The sequence below is a fragment of the Palaemon carinicauda genome, chromosome 9 (genome assembly GCF_036898095.1).
Source record: "Palaemon carinicauda isolate YSFRI2023 chromosome 9, ASM3689809v2, whole genome shotgun sequence".
Taxonomy (NCBI): Eukaryota; Metazoa; Arthropoda; class Malacostraca; order Decapoda; family Palaemonidae; genus Palaemon; species Palaemon carinicauda.
In genome coordinates this window covers 147,028,924-147,047,012 of record NC_090733.1, presented here as the reverse complement: position 1 = coordinate 147,047,012, position 18,089 = coordinate 147,028,924, and the positions used below count along the sequence as shown (strand labels likewise).

The window sequence follows — 18,089 nt, the reverse complement described above, 5'->3', positions numbered from 1 at the left end:
TATAAGCATAGACGGAAGAAGAAGTCTAGAGGGATTCTTCCCCTTTGAAGGTTGCTTCGTAGCAGAAGAAACCTAAGGTTTCCTCCTCCATGTCCTGACTTTCTACCGAAGCTCCTGCTCGGATGGCTTCCTCCGGGGGGCTGACGAGTAGTAGCGTAGGCCATTTAACTCCTGGCCAACCTTGGTCCTCGAAAGACTGTGCTGCCTCCCCTAGTGTTGTTGCTCCGGCTCTCCCCCAGAGCGAAGCCTTGTCTCTTTCTCCTCTTATAGATGTGGCCGTCGTTGGGGTTGTCCGGTGATCCTTCCAAGGAGGCGTTGCTGGGGTTCTTGCATTGAGGGGCAGATCTTCAGCTTGCGTCAGCGTCAGCATCAGACGTCGACCCTTTGTTGTAGAAGTTATTGTTTTGGAGAGCTTGTCTGCTGCCCTGCCAGCAGCTCCTATGACTGCGTCTTCTTCTCTATCTTCCACTAGCAAGGTCTGCGCTCCTTCCCCTGACGAACATTCTTCAGGGGTGGGGGAGCAAAATCTGAGGCACGTCTCATCGATGAGTGTTTCCCTTTCCAATAAAAGGTCTTGCATAGAGACTTCTCTTCGGAGGCCTGTCGTTGATCAGCCTGCTGATCCCATGCTCGTGCATCTTCTTGTCGGCAGAAGAAGACCTCGCCGTGGCTGTCCTCCGCTTTGCCTCCAGGGTGCTCCTGCTCCCTCAGCCAAGAGACGTCTCTTCACCTCTTCGCCTCCTCCGTCGTCTTCTTTGGAAGAAGCTGTCCAACCTGACTCTTCTGGTTACTGACCATCGCCTCCGTCTCTGATCTTGTCTCAACGTTGTCCGTCACACCATGCTTTTGCTCATCGCTCACCTTCTCGACAGTCTCACCATCGACCGGCAGAGCATGAATCGCCGACGCTTCCATCAGCTCGTGAATTGCCTGACCATCGTCAACGATCGACAACTCGTGTACCACCTACGTGTTCGGTTACGTGTAAATCGGCTACATATTCAGCTTCTCGTCAAGTTTTTGCTACACCGAGAACTCGAGAATCACTTGCTCACCCACCACCTTGGAAACTGTCTACTCGTTACCGATCGCTAACTGACAGCGTTCACCACAGCGACCACATGCGTCGCGTAGACTATCACCGTCTCGGGAATCGCTCATCCGTTACTTGACTAGCCAGCGTTCGGCCGTAACTCAGAGCGTTCCCAAACCATCGTGTCGGTCTCCTTCGGAACGCGGTCGCCCACCAGTTAGTGAATCGTATTACATCCATCAGCCTTCACGCCCAGCTATCCGTGATTCGGTTACTTGAAGATCGTCGACACACCGACCTGCCTCTCGTGCAGCGATATCGATTGGTCCTGCATTATCGCGGTATCGCTCGTTAACGCGGGAACACACTCCCTCTCATCAATCATCGAGTCATCAGTCTTCACGTCAGCAATCAACAACGTGTCTTGAGCAGGAGGTTTCTTGACATTCTCCAATGCGCCAGTGACCGTCACATCATCATGCAAGCAAGGATCACCAACTGCAGCCACCAAAGGCGGTGGTAGTGGCCACTAGGAAAGGTGAGGAGGTTAATGATTCGTTCCCCTCACCGCAAATGCGCAACAGCTGGGGAAGGAGGAAGGAGGCAAGTTTCAGGGTTTTAGAATTCCGAAACTTCCTGCGCACCGAAGGGAATCTACATCCACAGCTCCTAAGCTTTCAGCGTCAGGAATGGAGACCTCATGGAAGGACTTTTCATACTCTCGGGATCTTTCAAAGAGGGCTTCGATGAGTAAACAGCCGTGGTTCAATGCCTTGGTCAGAGCTGTAACACAGTCTTTTGTCCTGATGGTTCCTTCGTGACTGACGGAAGCTCCCGGGACTTCCTTAGGATCATCCTCGTTTCAACCGATCCGCGACTATGGACCAAAAAGACTGCTTCTCCCCCTGAAGAGGATGAGGGGATCTCCTGATAAGCTTCCTTCATTAACCCATTACTGCCTGAATTTTTTTTTCTAAATTTTTTTCATTATTTAAGTTTAATATGTATATTTATATGGTATTATCATATATTCAATGTTTTTTCCATGGTATTTGTCCATATATAGGACCTACTATATATAGTAGGTTAGGCAGATACGGGGTACACATTTTTATTGATGAGTCTATTTTCTATAATAAAATTTTATTGGTATTTTTTCATTACAAGGAGGATGTATTAGAAGCAAGACACTCAATAATAGTGCATTTATTACTGAATAAAACAAAGAAATATTGCAGTTTACTGCTAAAATTTGTTGCAATTGTAAGCCCTATTACTTTTGCACATGCTGACAGTATTTGAATATGTGAAATGGATAATAATTCTTACTTCTACAAGTGAAATGTTTAACAGAAAATTGTGATACGGTAGAATAAAATAGAAATAAAACTGGTATATGCTTTAGAGAAACCTCCTTCTTAGTTAAATTTTGAGATAAATTCCGTGATATCACACAATAACAAACCAGATACTATAATTAGCAGTATTCTAAAGAGCACGACGATGATAATTAGCAAAGCATTTCACACACAATGGAACTCCACACTTCATACACCCTTGCGAAGGACGAGATTTACAAGAGGATAGAGCACATTTCCATGCCTGTTTTCCAAGGGATTCGACGAGGTGACCAATATTGTCATAACGTACATCTGGAATAACCCGAGATGACTGTCTTGGCTGGCCTATTCCCACACGTGGTTCTGCCTTCTGAAGGTATGTCCTTGCAATGTAGCGCTTGAATGACAACAGTGAAAGGTTGCTTTCATCAACACGATGCAGAAGCCAGCAGTTCTGAATCGTTGCATCAATTACCCAAGAAAATATAGGCCACCACCACTTTTTCATTCTAATGGATATACGGTAGCAATTGATGTTTTGGTCCATCTTTCAGTGCCACCCATGTGTCTGTTGTAATCCCCGATGAGATAAGGACGACTTACACTAATTTTCTTTTTGTCCTTTGCTGACCATCGAGATAAACTTTCCAGAGGATAAACAGGAGAAATATTTGATACCACTGAAACTACTGTATTATCCTTCCAGCATACCAACAAGATCTTGTGAATATTATCCACAACAACATCTGTATCTCCTCGAGGAACCTTCTTCATTTCATTTGTGGAGTTTATAGGACAAGTCTTCGGAATTCTGTTGTCCCTTATTGTTCCAGTTGCTTCATAGTTTATCTCTTGTTAGTAATTTACTAAAGGTAAATTTGTGAAATCGTTGTCGAAGTAAAACCTCACTGGTATATATTTGATATGACTTGGTAGTTTTTCAAATAAAATCATCAAAGTGTCCCCACCTTTTCCAAACCTTTCTTCATAGTGACGACTCAACCCGAAGGCTGTCCCTTGGTATACATCAAACGTAGCTAAATATCCAAGAGGAGAATTGAGGCACCAAGCTTTAAATCCAAATTTCACAGGTTTATTCCGAATGCACTGTTTGCATCCATGCCTACCAAAATATTCTATCATTGCTTCATCAAGTGATTTTTGTTGATCCTTGTTTAGTGCCTGATTATCAGTGGAAGGCAGAAACCGTAATATTTCTTCAAATGTATCACGTGACATTGGCTTAGCAATGAGTTTGACTCCAACATCAGCATCCAAAGACCAGTATAAGCGGCAACTTGGTAATGTGTGGTATCCTGAGAGTATAAGAATGCTTGGATAGTAACAGGGAACTGAAAATTTGAAACTACCGAGGCATTGTTAGCTGGAAAGTCACTTCACCAGGGACGAGGTGTGCATCCAAGGACCAGAAAATAGCGAACAAGCAGTTTATTCTAACGAAGAAACAACCAATTTGCTTTAGGGTGATACTTTTCTAAGATTTTTCCTGTCCGGTCCATATTTTGGCTTCATATCTGCCTGACCTACTATATATAGTAGGTAATGGAAAATAGCCTGTAATATTTATGCTTCAATTGCTATCTCCATTTCTGATATATGAATTGATTCATGGTCTTCAGTGTCATGATATGTATCAGTATAAAGATGTTTAATGAACTTGTGTAACCATGAGCTCAGATTAAAAATGTGAATATATAAAAACATTCTACATATCTTTGGTATTTTGTCAAAAAGTCGAAAAATATGGATACTTCAAAGAAAAACTCCTGTTTATATTATTGATTAGATTGAAAAGAACTCAGGAAAATGCAAAACAATAAGAAAAACATGAAAAATTGGGGTGTAATTTGTCCTAGCAATTGTACTACTAAATATAGTAGGTCAGGCGTTAATGGGTTAAGGGTCAAACTGACTCCAGTCAGGGCTCCAAGGGTAGAGGCTCCCCCTATGGATCCATCGTCGCCTCTGCCCACCAGTGCCTCACTCATTGTATCGAAAGGCTCCCAGAGGGAAGAGCCAGTTTTGTACTCTGCCCTCTCGTCACTAATGGAAAGACCCGAGGAGGAGAACACCGTCTCGCCTCCAGCTCCTTTTTTTCTCTCCTTTCTGTGGTCGCTACTCCCAGACCTTCTGCCGTGGGTTGTGGTGGCCTATGTGGTAATGTCTCTTGATGGTGAACGCCAGACTGGGGTTAGAGCCTGCACATACTCAGTAGTTTATTTGGTCGCTGCAACCTTACCATCCTTGTATGCTAAGGACTAAGGTCTATCTGCTAAGTCATCAGCAGCCACTGCCTACCCCTCCTGGGTCCTAGCTTGGGTGGAGAGAAGCTAGGGTGCTGATCATATGTGTATATGGTCAGTCTCTAGGGCATTGTCCAACTTGATAGGGCAGTGTCACTGTCCCTTGCCCCCCCCCCCCCTGCCATTCATGAGCAGCCTTTAAACCTTTAAAACATCTGTTTCTGCCAAGAAAAGTGCCTAAAGACTCCAAGACAATACCAAAATCCTCCTCCAAGACTCAAGAGACCCTCAGAGGGGTCCAGGGGCCAAGTCAGCCTTCCTGTTGATGACTGCAACCCACCCTGAGGCAAGACCTCCTTGGTGGATGATGATCTTCTCGCTGCCAGCTGAGCTTCAGACGGAGACCAGAGAGAGTCGGAGCATGCCTTTTGGCAGGTTCTGACCATTACGAGGGTCCTCAACGGGGTAACTGGATCCAGAGATGGCCCCGTAAGAAGGCAAAGACAAGGTCCTAGACTGTGTCTTAGGCACCCAAAAAGGCTCTGAAGACCAGTGCAGTTTTACCCTGGTCCCGGGGGTTAAAGGGTATTTGGCGTAATATCGCCTCCCAGCCTTCTACCCTCTCTGAGTCTTATCGCTCTACCTCGTCCACTAAACTCCTCCCATCTTCTGGTGTCAACCGGAGGAGGTATTAAGATATCATGGATGAAACTTACTCGACCACGTCTCTCCATTAATCCCTTGAAGGACTGAGCAAGTGAGTCTCTCTAGAGAGGCTCTCAGTGTCAGAGATCTTGAACGAAGAGAAGGTCGCGAAGTACGCCATGCAGGCTACTCCGTGGCTGGATCTTTGGTTGGGATCCGTGGGGATCCTGGTACGGACCAAGGGTTTCTCTAAAGAACGTACCAGGAAAGCTTAGGAGACCTTCCTTCTCTCTGGCACCCAAAATGTTAAGTTTCTGGCCTACCAGGTAGTGACCCTGTGGGGTAACACCATCCTGAAACGAAAGGGATGCGGTGCTGAGAGATTCCACCAGCTGGTCCCTAATGATGAGATCGTTAGGCTCCAAAACTCCTCTATGGAGGGTTTCCTCCTTTTTGAGCCAAGTGACATCAAGCAGGCTGCGGAGAGGTGGAGAAAGTTCAACACGGACTCCGTCCTTCATAGGACCCTAACATCATGCGCCTACAGACCTCCAGCCCCTCCAAAGACCAGCCAAACAAAACCATCATCTAATAAAACGGCAGTGGATACAAATACGAAGGTATCTAAGAAGCCCTTTCCTGTCAAGGACCAGAAAGGCAACAAGTCCAATTATGGGGGAAAACATCAGAGAGGTGGCGGTAAAAGCCACAAATGTTAGGATAGGCCATCCCCCTGCTTGTCCACCAGTGGGGGGATGCCTACAAAGCTGCTGGACCAGGTGAATGCAGCTTGGGGCCGAACCTTGAACGATCTCCATTATTCGTTCAGGGTATCGCGTCCTGATCATTTCATCTCTCCCTCCACTGACCAAGAATCCAGTGCTTGTGAGCTCCTTTGCAATGGGATCAGCAAAGGGACAGGCCCTTCGGTCCACAGTCCAGACCATGTTGGAGAAGGGCGCTCTCCAGGAGGTCCTCAACGATTCCCCAGGCTTCTTCAGTCGACTCTTTCTTGTGAAAAAGGTGTCTGGAGACCAGTCATCGATCTCTCAGCTCTGAACAAGTTTGTCACACAGATTTCGTTCATCATGGAGATGGCAGACATGGTCAGACTAGTGATAAGGCCACAGGACTTCATGTGTACACTGGATCAAAAGGATGCTTACTTACAGATCCCAATCCATTCATCCTCAAGGAAGTATCTTAGATTCAACATTGACCACAAAATATACCAGTTCAAGGTGCTGTGTTTTGGCCTTTCCACAGCACCTCAGGTCTTCACAAGAGTGTTTGCCCTAGTGTCATCTTGGGCTCACAGGCTCGGTATCCGTCTCTTTTGTTACCTGGACAACTGGCTGATCCTAGCAAACTAGGTAGCAACCCTTCTTCAGCACCAAACTTCTGAGGCTTTGTCAAGAACTGGGGATCATGTTAAACCCTGAGAAGTTTTCCCTGCTTCCCTCTCAAAGACTGGTATACCTGGGCAGGGTATTAGACACTAAACAACACAAAGCCTTTCCATCAGATGACAGGATAGCAAGGCTGAGGAAATTCTCGAGGCCTTTCCTCAGACGAGAAGAACTCCCATCCCAGAAGTGGCGATGTCTCCTCAGACAACTATCATCCTTGGCCCGTCTATTTCCCAACGGTCACCTCAGGATTCGATCTCTCCAGTGCGATCTGAAGTCCAACTGGAATCAGGTGTTCAATTCCCTGGACACTCTGATTCCCATGGGATCAGAGGAAAATACGGACCTTGGATGGTGGCTGTCAGACGAGAATCTGCTGAAGGGTGTCGATCTTTTCGTCCCTCCTCCCGATTTGATGCTGTTTTCAGACGCATCAAAAGAAGGTGGTGGCCCACATGCTGCATCACACGGCCTCAGGCCTTTGGGTAGAGTCCGAATAGTACTTTCACATAAATCTTATAGAGATGAAGGCCGTATTTCTGGCCCTAAAGAGTTTCACCAGTTCCTGGTGGGTCATTTGGTGTTGGTGATGAGTGACAACATTATTATTATTATTATTACTTGCTAAGCTACAACCCTAGTTGGAAAAGCAGGATGCTATAGGCCCAGAGGCCCCAACAGGGAAAATAGCTCAGTGAGGAAAGGAAAAAAGAAAAATAAAATATTTCAGGAAGAGTAACAACATTAAAATAAATATTTCCTGTATAAACTATAAAAACTTTAACAAAACAATAGGAAAAAAATAAGATAGAAGAGTGTGCTTGAGTGTACCCTCAAGCAAGAGAACTCTAAACCAAGGCAGTGGAAGACCATGGTACAGAGGTTATGGCACTACCCAAGACTAGAGAACAATGGTTTGATTTTGGAGTGTCCTTCTCCTAGAAGAGCTGCTTACCATAGCTAAAGAGTCTCTTCTACCCTTACCAAGAGAAAAGTGGCCACTGAACAATTACAGTGCAGTAACCCCTTGAGTGAAGAAGCATTATTTGGTAATCTGTGTTGTCAGGTGTATGAGGACAGAGGAGAATATGTAAAGAATAGGCCAGACTATTCAGTGTGTATGTAGGCAAAAGGGAAAATGAACCGTAACCAGAGAGAAGGGTCCAATGTAGTACAGTATTATTATTATTACTAGCAAAGCTACAACTTTAGTTGGAAAAGCAAGATGCTAAAAGCCCAAGTGCTTCAACAGGGAAAAATAGCCCAGTGAGGAAAGAAAATAAGGAAATAAATAAACGATGTAAGAAGTAATGAAAAATTAAAATGAAATATTTTAAAAACATTAACAACACTAAAACAGATATTTTATATATAAACTATAAAAGGACTTATGTAAGCCTGTTCAACATAAAAAAATTTGCTGCGAGTGTGAACTTATTAAGATATAATGATTCAAGAAGCAAGAAGGCACTTTTTGGAGCCCCTATCCTATCCCATCTAGCAGTAGAGATACCGAGATGAGCTGAAGTCCACTCGATCTCACTATCAGCTCGCTTCATTCCAGGCTGGAGGGATGTGCTCGCTGACAATCTGAGCAGAGCATTGCAGAAAATGGATTCTGAATGATTTTTGGATCATCTAGTAGCCAACAAAGGCCTGACTTTGTGGGGTTCTCCGACTGTGGACCTATTTGCAATGGCCCTGAACTTCAGACTCCCATTGTACTGTTCCTCAGTCCCAGATACCAAGGCTCTCTGGCAAGATGCATTCTAACAACGGTGGGACAACATCGACGTATACACATTCCCACCGTTTTGTCTGATGAGAAGAGTACTCAACAAGACCAGAACATCTATCAATCTTTCAATGACCCTCATAGCTCCGCTATGGCATCACGCGGAATGGTTCCCAGACCTTCTGCTGCTCCTGACGCAGCCCCCAAGAGAACTTCCTCCACGACACAATCTATTCAGACAATCACATGTCAACATCTACCACAAGGCAGTTGCTTCGTTACGTCTTCATGCCTGGAGACTATCCAGCATCTCCTCATTCAGTGAGGATTTTTGCAACAGGTTGCGAAAAGGATGTCGGGATACCTGCGAAGGTCATCAGCTTCAGTCTACCAGGCGAAGTGGAACGTCTTCTGTGGTTGGTGTCGTGGAAGGGGTCTCAATCCGCTTGATGCCACAATTCCAGCAATGGTGGAGTTTCTCGCGTATTTGTGGGAAGAATGCGCCTTTCAGTTTCAGCAGTTGAAGGCTATCACTCAGCCATGAGTCTCGCCTTTAAACTGAAAGGAATGGATATTTCCTCATTGCTTAAACTTTCCCTCCTCATATGAAATTATGAACTTACCTCTCTTCAGTTTGGAAGTGAAATCTCCCCCATGGAATGTGGTTCAAGTTCTTCGTTCCTTAAAAGGAACTCCGCACGAATCGTTACGCCAGGCAATAGATCACCACCTGACTTGGAAGATGGTGTTCCTAATCACCTTGGCCTCAGCTAAACTAGTTAGTAAGCTTCATGGTCTCTCATATGACGTCGCTCATTGAAGGGGATGGAGAGAGGTAAGCTTCAGCTTCATCCCTGAGTTTGTTGCAAAGACTCAGAATCCTGGGGTTTCGGACCCTAAATTTGACTCCTCCTGGATAATGAGTCTCTGCTCTATAATTGACGACCCAGATCATCTGTTCTTATGTGCAGTAAGGTGTTCGAGGCGCTACCTCAAGAGAACAGCAACAGCTCGGCCGAGAGTGCCCTCGCTCTTCATTAGCACGGGCAGAAACAAGAGGAGGGTCACGAAAAACACAGTCTCCTCATGGATTCGCAGGGTCATTGACTTTGCCCTGAATCCCAACTCTCCTCCAACACGTCGTCCCAGAGCTCATTGTGTCAAGGGGTTAGCTATGTCCCTGGCCTTCAGAAAGAACTCTTTGATGCAGGTATTGCAAGTGGGTGTGTGGAAATGCCAAACTACGTTCACCGCCCACTACCTGCAAGACGTGACACACTGAAACCTTGATATGTTTTCTATCGGTCCTGTGGTTGCTGCACAACATCTGGTTTAGTACCTCAAGCTCCTTATTGGACAAGTAGCAGAAGATTGAGGGCATTGTTTACCCAGGTTTTAGTCTGAGAGAATGAAAAGGAATTTCTAGCTCTTTGCCTTTCTTCATCCTCCCCTCTCTTTGGGAAATCAGCTTCCTGGATCCTCTCCACAAGCTGACCTCAAACTTCTGCAGGTAAATAATTACTCCCTTGTGTAACCTAGTAGTTTTAATACTGTTACCTCCCCATACTATGGCGAGGTGGTATTGGGAATGTCTCGGTCTCTTTAGTTATTTTCTACAAGACTCGGAATGACCATTACCTTGAATATCACATTGCTAGTATATCACCACACACAGCTTGTGTAGGCTGCAGACCATGCTTAGCAGGTTTAGGGAGGTGTTAGGGTCTCCTTATTTTTGCACGAAACTCTGCATAATAGGGAATACCCCAGGTAATGCCAAAAAGCCAGATTGGCAGGGACATCCACCCTCTTAATGGGTGTCACCCCTTTAAATAGCGTTGGGTTTGTATTCCAGGTACAGAACAAATGACAAATTAAGAGGTAATTTGTATTTTTCCTAACGATACAAACCTTAGCTATTTATCAATACTTGCTCGCCAACCCTGTTCCCCATCGAAGTCCTACCTCCAAGCAAAGTGAAGCTCAGTCACAGGTGTGTGAGTTTAGGGTGTAGCTAGGTACGCCTCCCCTGCCCCCTGCTAACTAGCGGATGGGTAGTTAACCCTCGCTAAATACTAATGGCTTGTCCTTCCCCTGTAAATAGCTAAGGTTTGTATTGTTAGGAAAAGTACAAATTACCTCCGAATTTGTCATATTTAAGAAATAACATAAGTGATCTCTTCCATTGTTGAAACTATCATTTCTGAATTCTGATAAGTTAATACATTCCAATGTATAATGTTGTAGTGTATGCTTTCTCACATCTTACATGGATACATCAGAGTTGAATCAAGGTTTTTAATAATTTTGATAGAATGAGAGTACACTGAATGCAGATTCACAATATAAGAGTTTAGAGAAAAAGGTTTTTGTTTTTAGATCAAGATGTACAGTGTGGTAAAGCCCTTAACTGTTGAAAAGTGATTATTCGCTTAAAACCTGATTTCTTTATTCATCAAGTAGCTGTGACTTCATCTAACATCGTTAGCACATTTTGTGTATTTAGTACTATGTCTTTCTATTAATTTTTATGTAATATGTTTTTTTATTGTAGATACTCCATGATCCTATTTCTCTTGCAGGGCCGAGTTGTTTGCGCACCATTTGTTTTTGTGCAGTTTGCTGATTTCTGGCTCGCTGATCAGTTAAACACACTTGTTCAAGTTTTAAAAGACTTTGAGTATTCTTTGTGTTTCTACATGCATGGTATCAACTGGTATACTACAGAAGGAGGTGGGTTCAAAATTTAATATTAATATTTTTTTAAAGATTTAATCAATATAGGTAACAAATCTGACAATTTTTTTTCAAAGCTCTGATTACCATTTGGGCAAATGTATCTAGGGCCAAATAATAAGTTAAACTAAGGTAATGTATCTCCTGTTTTTATTTAACTTGCTGAAAGTTCTTGCTTTCTAAGTAGGTGTATGAGAGGCAGTTGTGATTGCCACTTATTTCACCCAATTTTGTTCCTTTCCATAATTTACATGGGTCATTTTACCCCAGTCTGAGAGCTAAGTTTGACAAAGACCTGGAAGAGATTTACTATGTAAAGTACCTAAAGAGCAAAGACTTCTTTGAAGAGCCCTTTGCTTAGCAAGATGAGGTATTGTTTGGCAAAGGGTTGTTGCAGGTTTACAAGATCTTTAGCCTTGAGTTGCAGCAAAAAGACCAATTCGTTCTCATTGTTTGAACGAAAATTGAACAAGATGATATTTTATGCATAGTTAGTGCCAGTAGTGCACCCCCTGTGTTGCACAGTAAGCATTACTAAAGGGTCTTGTAGTGTCCTGTCAGGCCCTAGCTGCACCTAAAATATAGCCTTTTACTTTACAGTGAACCCTCATTTATCGCAGTAGATAGGTTCCAGACCTGGCCGCGATAGGTGAAAATCCGCGAAGTAGTGACACCATATTTACGTATTTATTTAACATGTATATTCAGACTTTTAAAACCTTCCCTTGTACGTAGTACTGTTAACAAACTACCCTTTAATGTACAGAACACTTAATGCATGTACTACAGTACCCCCCTTGTACGTAGTACTGTTAACAAACTACCCTTTAATGTACAGAACACTTAATGCATGTACTACAGTACCCTAAACTAAAACAGGCACAAATATTAAAGGCGATTTTATATCATGCGTTTCCTAAACACGCCAAAAAGCACGATAAAAAATGGCAACCAATGTTTTGTTTATGTTTCTCTGATCATAATGAAGAAACAAACGCATTTACTGTACACATCTGTGTATAGGTTAGTTTTTGCATCGATTATATTGATTATTCAGTACAGTATGTTGATTTTGTTATTACCAATATGTATATATATATGGGTTATGAAAAAAATCCGCGAAGTGGTGAATCCGCGATGGTCGAACCGCGAAGTAGCGAGGGTTCACTGTACCTCCATTGCTACTTTCTTTCTTCTATCTTGTTGTCCAACCTCTCTTGTCTTTTGTTTATAGTACCTGTACAGTACAGCTTTGGGTCTGTCCCCTAGTCACACCTTGGCATTGAATGGCCTCTCCTCCCCCTAGCACCGGACCTCGTGGCCCTGATTCCATAAATCCCAGATGATGTTGAATCCAAAAATGTCTTACTTCATCCTTAGATAGACTCCTCAACTTTCGTTTCTTTACCTACGAGCAACTTTTCATCATTTCCAGTTAAGAAGCTCATCTCCATCAGTAGGATGACCAGGTGTGGAACTGTAAGTCTTATTTAACCAAAATAATACTTGCCGGACAAATGATTCGGCGGTGGGTCCTTACTTTTTGCAAACACTGAAACCCCTAAATATCGGACCACTAGTGATGTCGGTTAGCAAGATACCTGGACTTGAGTGAGATTAAATCCACGTTTAGCTCCTAGGATTAAATAGATAGGATTCTGTTCGGAATTAGTGAACCTTATGGATTATGGGCAAGCAGACAATTAATCTCCCAGCTCTTGATGTCCCATTGTCAGAGACTTAAGTAAAAAAAAACTGGGTTTCATTGTAGTGGTTTGCGAACTGTGGCCAAAAGGTAGCACCCAAACTGCCTAGTGTCCAAATGCCGACCACAACCCGACGTTCACTACACAACAAATATACAACGTTGGAATACCCAAAAACCTAAGGAACAGGTCAAGAGAACGGAGCTCTGGGCACCACCCCTTGATTTATACTGGGCAAGGGGACCCAGCTAGAATCTTGCTTTTCAACTTCCCTTTCATTTAACGTGCTAATTTTAAATATTTAACTTAGCCGGTGAATATATAATAGCTGAGCCTCCAGCGGTTCGACAGAAAAACACAAAAACTCGCGAGCGATCGCTATGAAGGTTGCGGGTGTGCCCACTAGCACCAACTATCGGCCAGATACCTCATATACATGTAAACAGACCCAATTCTTCAATGTCGGTCTGATCGACAAGACGTACCATTACTCGCTGTTAACCTGGAGTTTTTCAACAGTCTTGGTGAAGTACTTCCTTTTGGTTTGAGCTTTCGCAGTGCAGGTGTTTTATCTTCAACTTAAATCTTGAACTCTTTTTTGGATAGATTTAATTGTTGATGACTTTGGATTGTTTTTTGGACTTTCTTTGACTTTTAAAAATGGCCGACCCTTCCCTTAGTACGGAAGTGTGTTTTAGGCTTTTAGCAATTATCTTATCACATTATAAATTGTTGTTGTTAATTATAGATTTTCCTCTATATATTTTATATCTCAACCGACTTAATTAGGCCTCTTCGATTAGCTTTCCATTTATAATATACATCAAGATGAATTTTAATGATTTGTTTATATGCGACCTTACCTATTCCTCCCCTAATCCGTGTGTAGGCGGTCCTAACTTGGAAACCGAAGTTAAACAACGTTGAGCCCTTTCAATCGTAAATAACTTTTACAGAGCAAATGATTTAAAACTTATTAAATGAATATTTTTTAGTAGATATTTTATGAAAGATTTTCTTTGAACAGTCTTCGTACTGTTTCAAAGATGAACTAACGTTTGGTTTATTTATGCTACGCAGTTTGCGCTCTATCGTTACGATAGAGAGAGAGAGAATCACGGTTTCACTTTGCAGAAAGAGTAAATCGATTCTGACGTTTTGTTCATTCTTCTTTCAAACTTAAATGTTTTAAATACTAATTTAAAGGAACTTGTTAATTTTCATTTTCTTAGTCCTTTCAGTTTTTTCCTTTGGTCAAATAACCTGTTTATTGACGAAAGGTGAGTGGGCTTTTCTCTTCGGTGTGAAATCAGAGAGAGAGAGAGAGAGAGAGAGAGAGAGAGAGAGAGAGAGAGAGAGAGAGAGAGAGAGAGAGAGAGACGGAGAGAGAGAGAGGAAGAGAGAACGTTCCGATCTTTATTCTCGTCCCAAGCGAGTAACGTTGTTCTCGAGTCAGTTTTTTACTCTCGTCCCAAGTCTCTGTACGGGGAGAAAGGATAAAACGTTTTTAGTTTTTATTCTCGTCCCAAGGCACTGTACGGTGAGAGATTGAAAACGTAGTTTTGAATGAACTAGTGTTTAGTCTCCTCCCCAGTCACTGATCTTTTTATCTTAATATATGTTTACTGTTTTTTGCTTGTATTAATGTGCTTACATTATACGACTTATTTCGCAATTATAACCTTTTGATGTAGGGTAGCATTGCGTGCTTCAGGTAGAAATCAGTTTTATTCATGCCTAATGTGAATTGTTGAAAAATTCGATTTCAGTGAAGTAAGTGCAAAACAGAAAATCGTAGTGATAAAGTGATAATTGCGCAAAGTGTTATCAGTGTTGCGACCGAGGGTTCGTCTGTTCGTGCCTGTCGTTCGCCTAGTCCGAGACCTCTTGCAAGCTCCCAAGCCCCAGGGAGAAGTAATGTCGTACGACTTATGGGTTCGAGAGGCCTTGATCAGCGAACAGACGTTCCCTCTATGGTTTCAGGCGTGTCTCATCAAGACCGCCCCTACCATAAGACGAGCGAGACGATTTTCTCCTCGTCATCCGAAGGCTTTTCGCGTAAGAAATCGTGGAGCAAGGTTTCGAGGCCCTTAAAGCGAAAGTCAGTCCCTTCAGGACAGGTCCAGCGTCCTGGTTGTAGCCACTGGGACAGCTCTGACCCTATGCAGTCATCGGAAGACTGCTCGCCGCCTAAACAAAAGCGTAACACAGGCTCCGAGAGTCTTATTGTAGGCAAGGTTTTGCAGTCACAGACGTTACCCTCGTCTCTTACCGCACCCATTCCCGTTGATCCTAAATGGGTTGTACTGCAAGACATGCAGAATAAGCTTGCCGCTTTTATGGAGAACTATTCTGCTGAGCAGGTTCACGATGATCCTCGCCGCTTAGCTGATCGAGATCCTGCCGTCAGCCGCCCAAACGAGCCTTTGCTCGTCCTGTTGACATTGACGTTACAAAGTCACGTCAATCATGTTTTGTAGAGCCTCACTCGATGCAGTCCCGTGTTGACTCTCAGCCGCTTGTGGAAGTTCAGCCGCTGCCGCTTGCTCTTGTTGACGTTCAGGACGTTCGCCAACCAGCGAAGTTGAATTGTCTTGACGTTGAGCGTCAAGCACCGCAGTCAAGAGTTGTTTTGACTGCTCAGTCTAGGCAGTCAAGGCAGTCTCGAGTTGACGTCGAGCGTCCTCCCGCACCTGTTGTTGTTGCTGGTCAGTCCTTTAAGCAGTTACATGACGTATCGTCCTTGACTGCTACTGATGCTCCTTTGCGTGTGGACTCTGCTTGTCAAGCATTGCCACCACGGCAGGTCTCTCCCTTGCTTGAGACTCGGCAGTTGTCGGACGAGGTTCCTTCAGATGAGGAAGTTGCTGATCCCCCTCCTACTGATATTCCCTTGTGGACTCTGTCAGACGGAGAGGATCCTAAAGCTGCTCAGCCCTCTATGGTCTTTAAATAAATCATGCTGATTTTTAAGGATCTTTGTCCGGTTCATTTTGTAACTGCTGCTCCTCGTTCGCCTAAACGTCAGAGTTTACACTAGGCCTAGCTACTTCGAAGCCGTTGTTTTCTAAGCTAGTGCTCTCTCGCTCTTCTAAGAGAGCTTTACGTTTGCTAGGCGACTGGTTGATCACCAGGAGGAGTTTGGGGGAGACAGCCTTTGCTTTCCCTCCTTTTAAACTGGCTTATAGAGCGAGCGTCTGGTATGACACGGGAGAAGTTCTCGGCTTGGGAGTTCCTGCCTCTGCCCAGATAGACTTCTCAAACCTCATAGACTCTCCCTGGCGCCTGGCCATGAGACGCTCAAAGATTTTATGGTCGGCTTCAGAGCTAGACCATCTCCTGTTAGGAGTTTTTTCGAGCGTTTGAAGTTTTGCTGTACAATTATGTCATGCATAAACAAGGCTATCAGGGATGGCTCCAATAATCTGACAGCCACGTTCTCTGCGGGAACAAGTCTATCAGGGATGGCTCCAATGATCTGGCAGCCACGTTCACTGCAGGAGTACGTAAGAGGCAAGTGCGCTCAATGTGTTCATTGTCAAGACAAACTTCACGATGAAGTCTACCAAGCTGTCGTGACAGCATTAATGGAAGGCGACTGGATGGTCTCTCTCGACCTTCAGGATGCATACTTCCACATCCCGATTCATTCAAACTTTCAACTACTTCTGAGGTTTGTGGACGGAAAAGTAATGTACCACTGTCGAGCACTGTACTCCGACCTCATTCCTGCTCCTCTTGTTTTTACAAGGCCCTTGCAAAATGTAGCAAGCTTTCTACATTTTTTGAGGATTCAGAGCCTCCCTTTATTTTGACGACTGGCTAATCAGGGCGTTCGTCATTATATCGCTGTCTGGAGAGCCTCTAATGGACATTAGACCTAACCAAGGAGCTAGGTCTCATAGTGAACGTAGAAAAGTCGTAACTTACTGTATCCCATCCCAGACTATTCTTTTTTTGGGAATGGAGATGCTGTGTATAATTTTTCGACCCTTTTCGTCTCCCGCAAGAATGGAACAAGCTCTGTTAAAAGTCCTTCACTTGCAAGAGAAAAACAGTTGCTCTGTAAGAGTTTGAACTAGCCTCGTGGGAACTCTTTCATCGCGATCAAGAACCCAAACCATGTGTTGTTTTCAGATGCAGCGGATTTGGGTTAGGGAGCTCCACTGGACAGTCTGGAAGGCTCGGTTTTTTGATCCACGGATCAAAAGGAACTCCTTTTAAGGCAGTAACATCTCTCCTTTGGCGAGATTTGTGCAGAAATGAATGTCTTGGCGGACGGCCTCAGCAGAAGAGGACAAGTCTTCTCCATGGAGTGGACGTTGCATAAGACTGTGTGCGAGAAGCTATGGATGACATGGGGTCTACCCACCATAGATCTTTTTGCTACTCTCTCTGACAAAGAGGCTCTCGACTTACTGCTTTCCAGTTCCAGATCCAGAGGCAGCTCACATAGAAGCTTTCCTGCTGGACTGGTCTCACCTGGACGTTTATGCCTTTCCTCCTTTCAAGGTCCTAGACAAGGTGCTGCAGAAGTTCACCTCTTACGAAGGGACCAGGTTGACATTGGTTGCTCCACTCTGGCCCACGAGAGAGTGAGTAACAGAGGTACTTCAATGGCTGGTAGACGTTCCAAGGAGTCTACCTTTAAGGATGGATCTCTTACGGCAGCCACGTAAGGAGTCTTCAGCAAAGCCTCCCCGCGCTTCGTCTGACTGCCTTCAGACTATCGAAAGACTCTCAAGAGCTAGAGGATTTTCGAAGGAGGCAGCCAGAACGATTGCGAGAGCTAGGAGAGCATCTACCATCAAGGTCTATCAGTCGAAGTGGGAAGTCTTTAGAGACTGGTGCAAGTCATCATCCATTTCCTCTTCCAGTACCTCTGTAGCCCAAATTGCAGACTTTCTCCTTCATCCGAGAAATGTTCGCTCCCTCTCAGCGCCCACTATTAAGGGCTACAGGAGCATGTTGGCGTCTGTGTTCAGACATAGAGGCTTAGATCTGTCCAATAATCAAGATCTCCAAGATCTCCTTAAGTCCTTCGAGACCTCTAAGGAGTGTCGTATGGCAACTCCTGGATGGAACCTAGACGTGGTCCTAAGGTTCCTAATGTCCGACAGGTTTGAGCCATTACATTCAGCCTCCCTGAAGGATCTCACCCTCAAGACACTTTTCTTAGTGTGCTTGGCTTCGGCTAAAAGGGTCAGTGAGATCCATGCCT

At 44.2% G+C, this 18,089-nt stretch overlaps 1 protein-coding gene across 5 annotated transcripts in view; it reads left to right on the top strand.

Moving 5' to 3' along the window:
- LOC137647242 (solute carrier family 53 member 1-like) overlaps positions 1 to 18,089 on the top strand; it is a 318,023-nt gene that overhangs the window by 98,073 nt on the left and 201,861 nt on the right. For all 5 annotated transcript variants that reach the window (XR_011045545.1, XM_068380630.1, XM_068380628.1 and 2 more), the window contains exon 9: positions 11,009 to 11,159. Coding sequence is in view for 4 of the 5 variants with exons in the window: in XM_068380630.1 (XP_068236731.1) it covers positions 11,009 to 11,159 (151 nt within the window). In the remaining variant the exon portion in view is untranslated. The remainder of the gene's footprint in view (positions 1 to 11,008; positions 11,160 to 18,089) is intronic.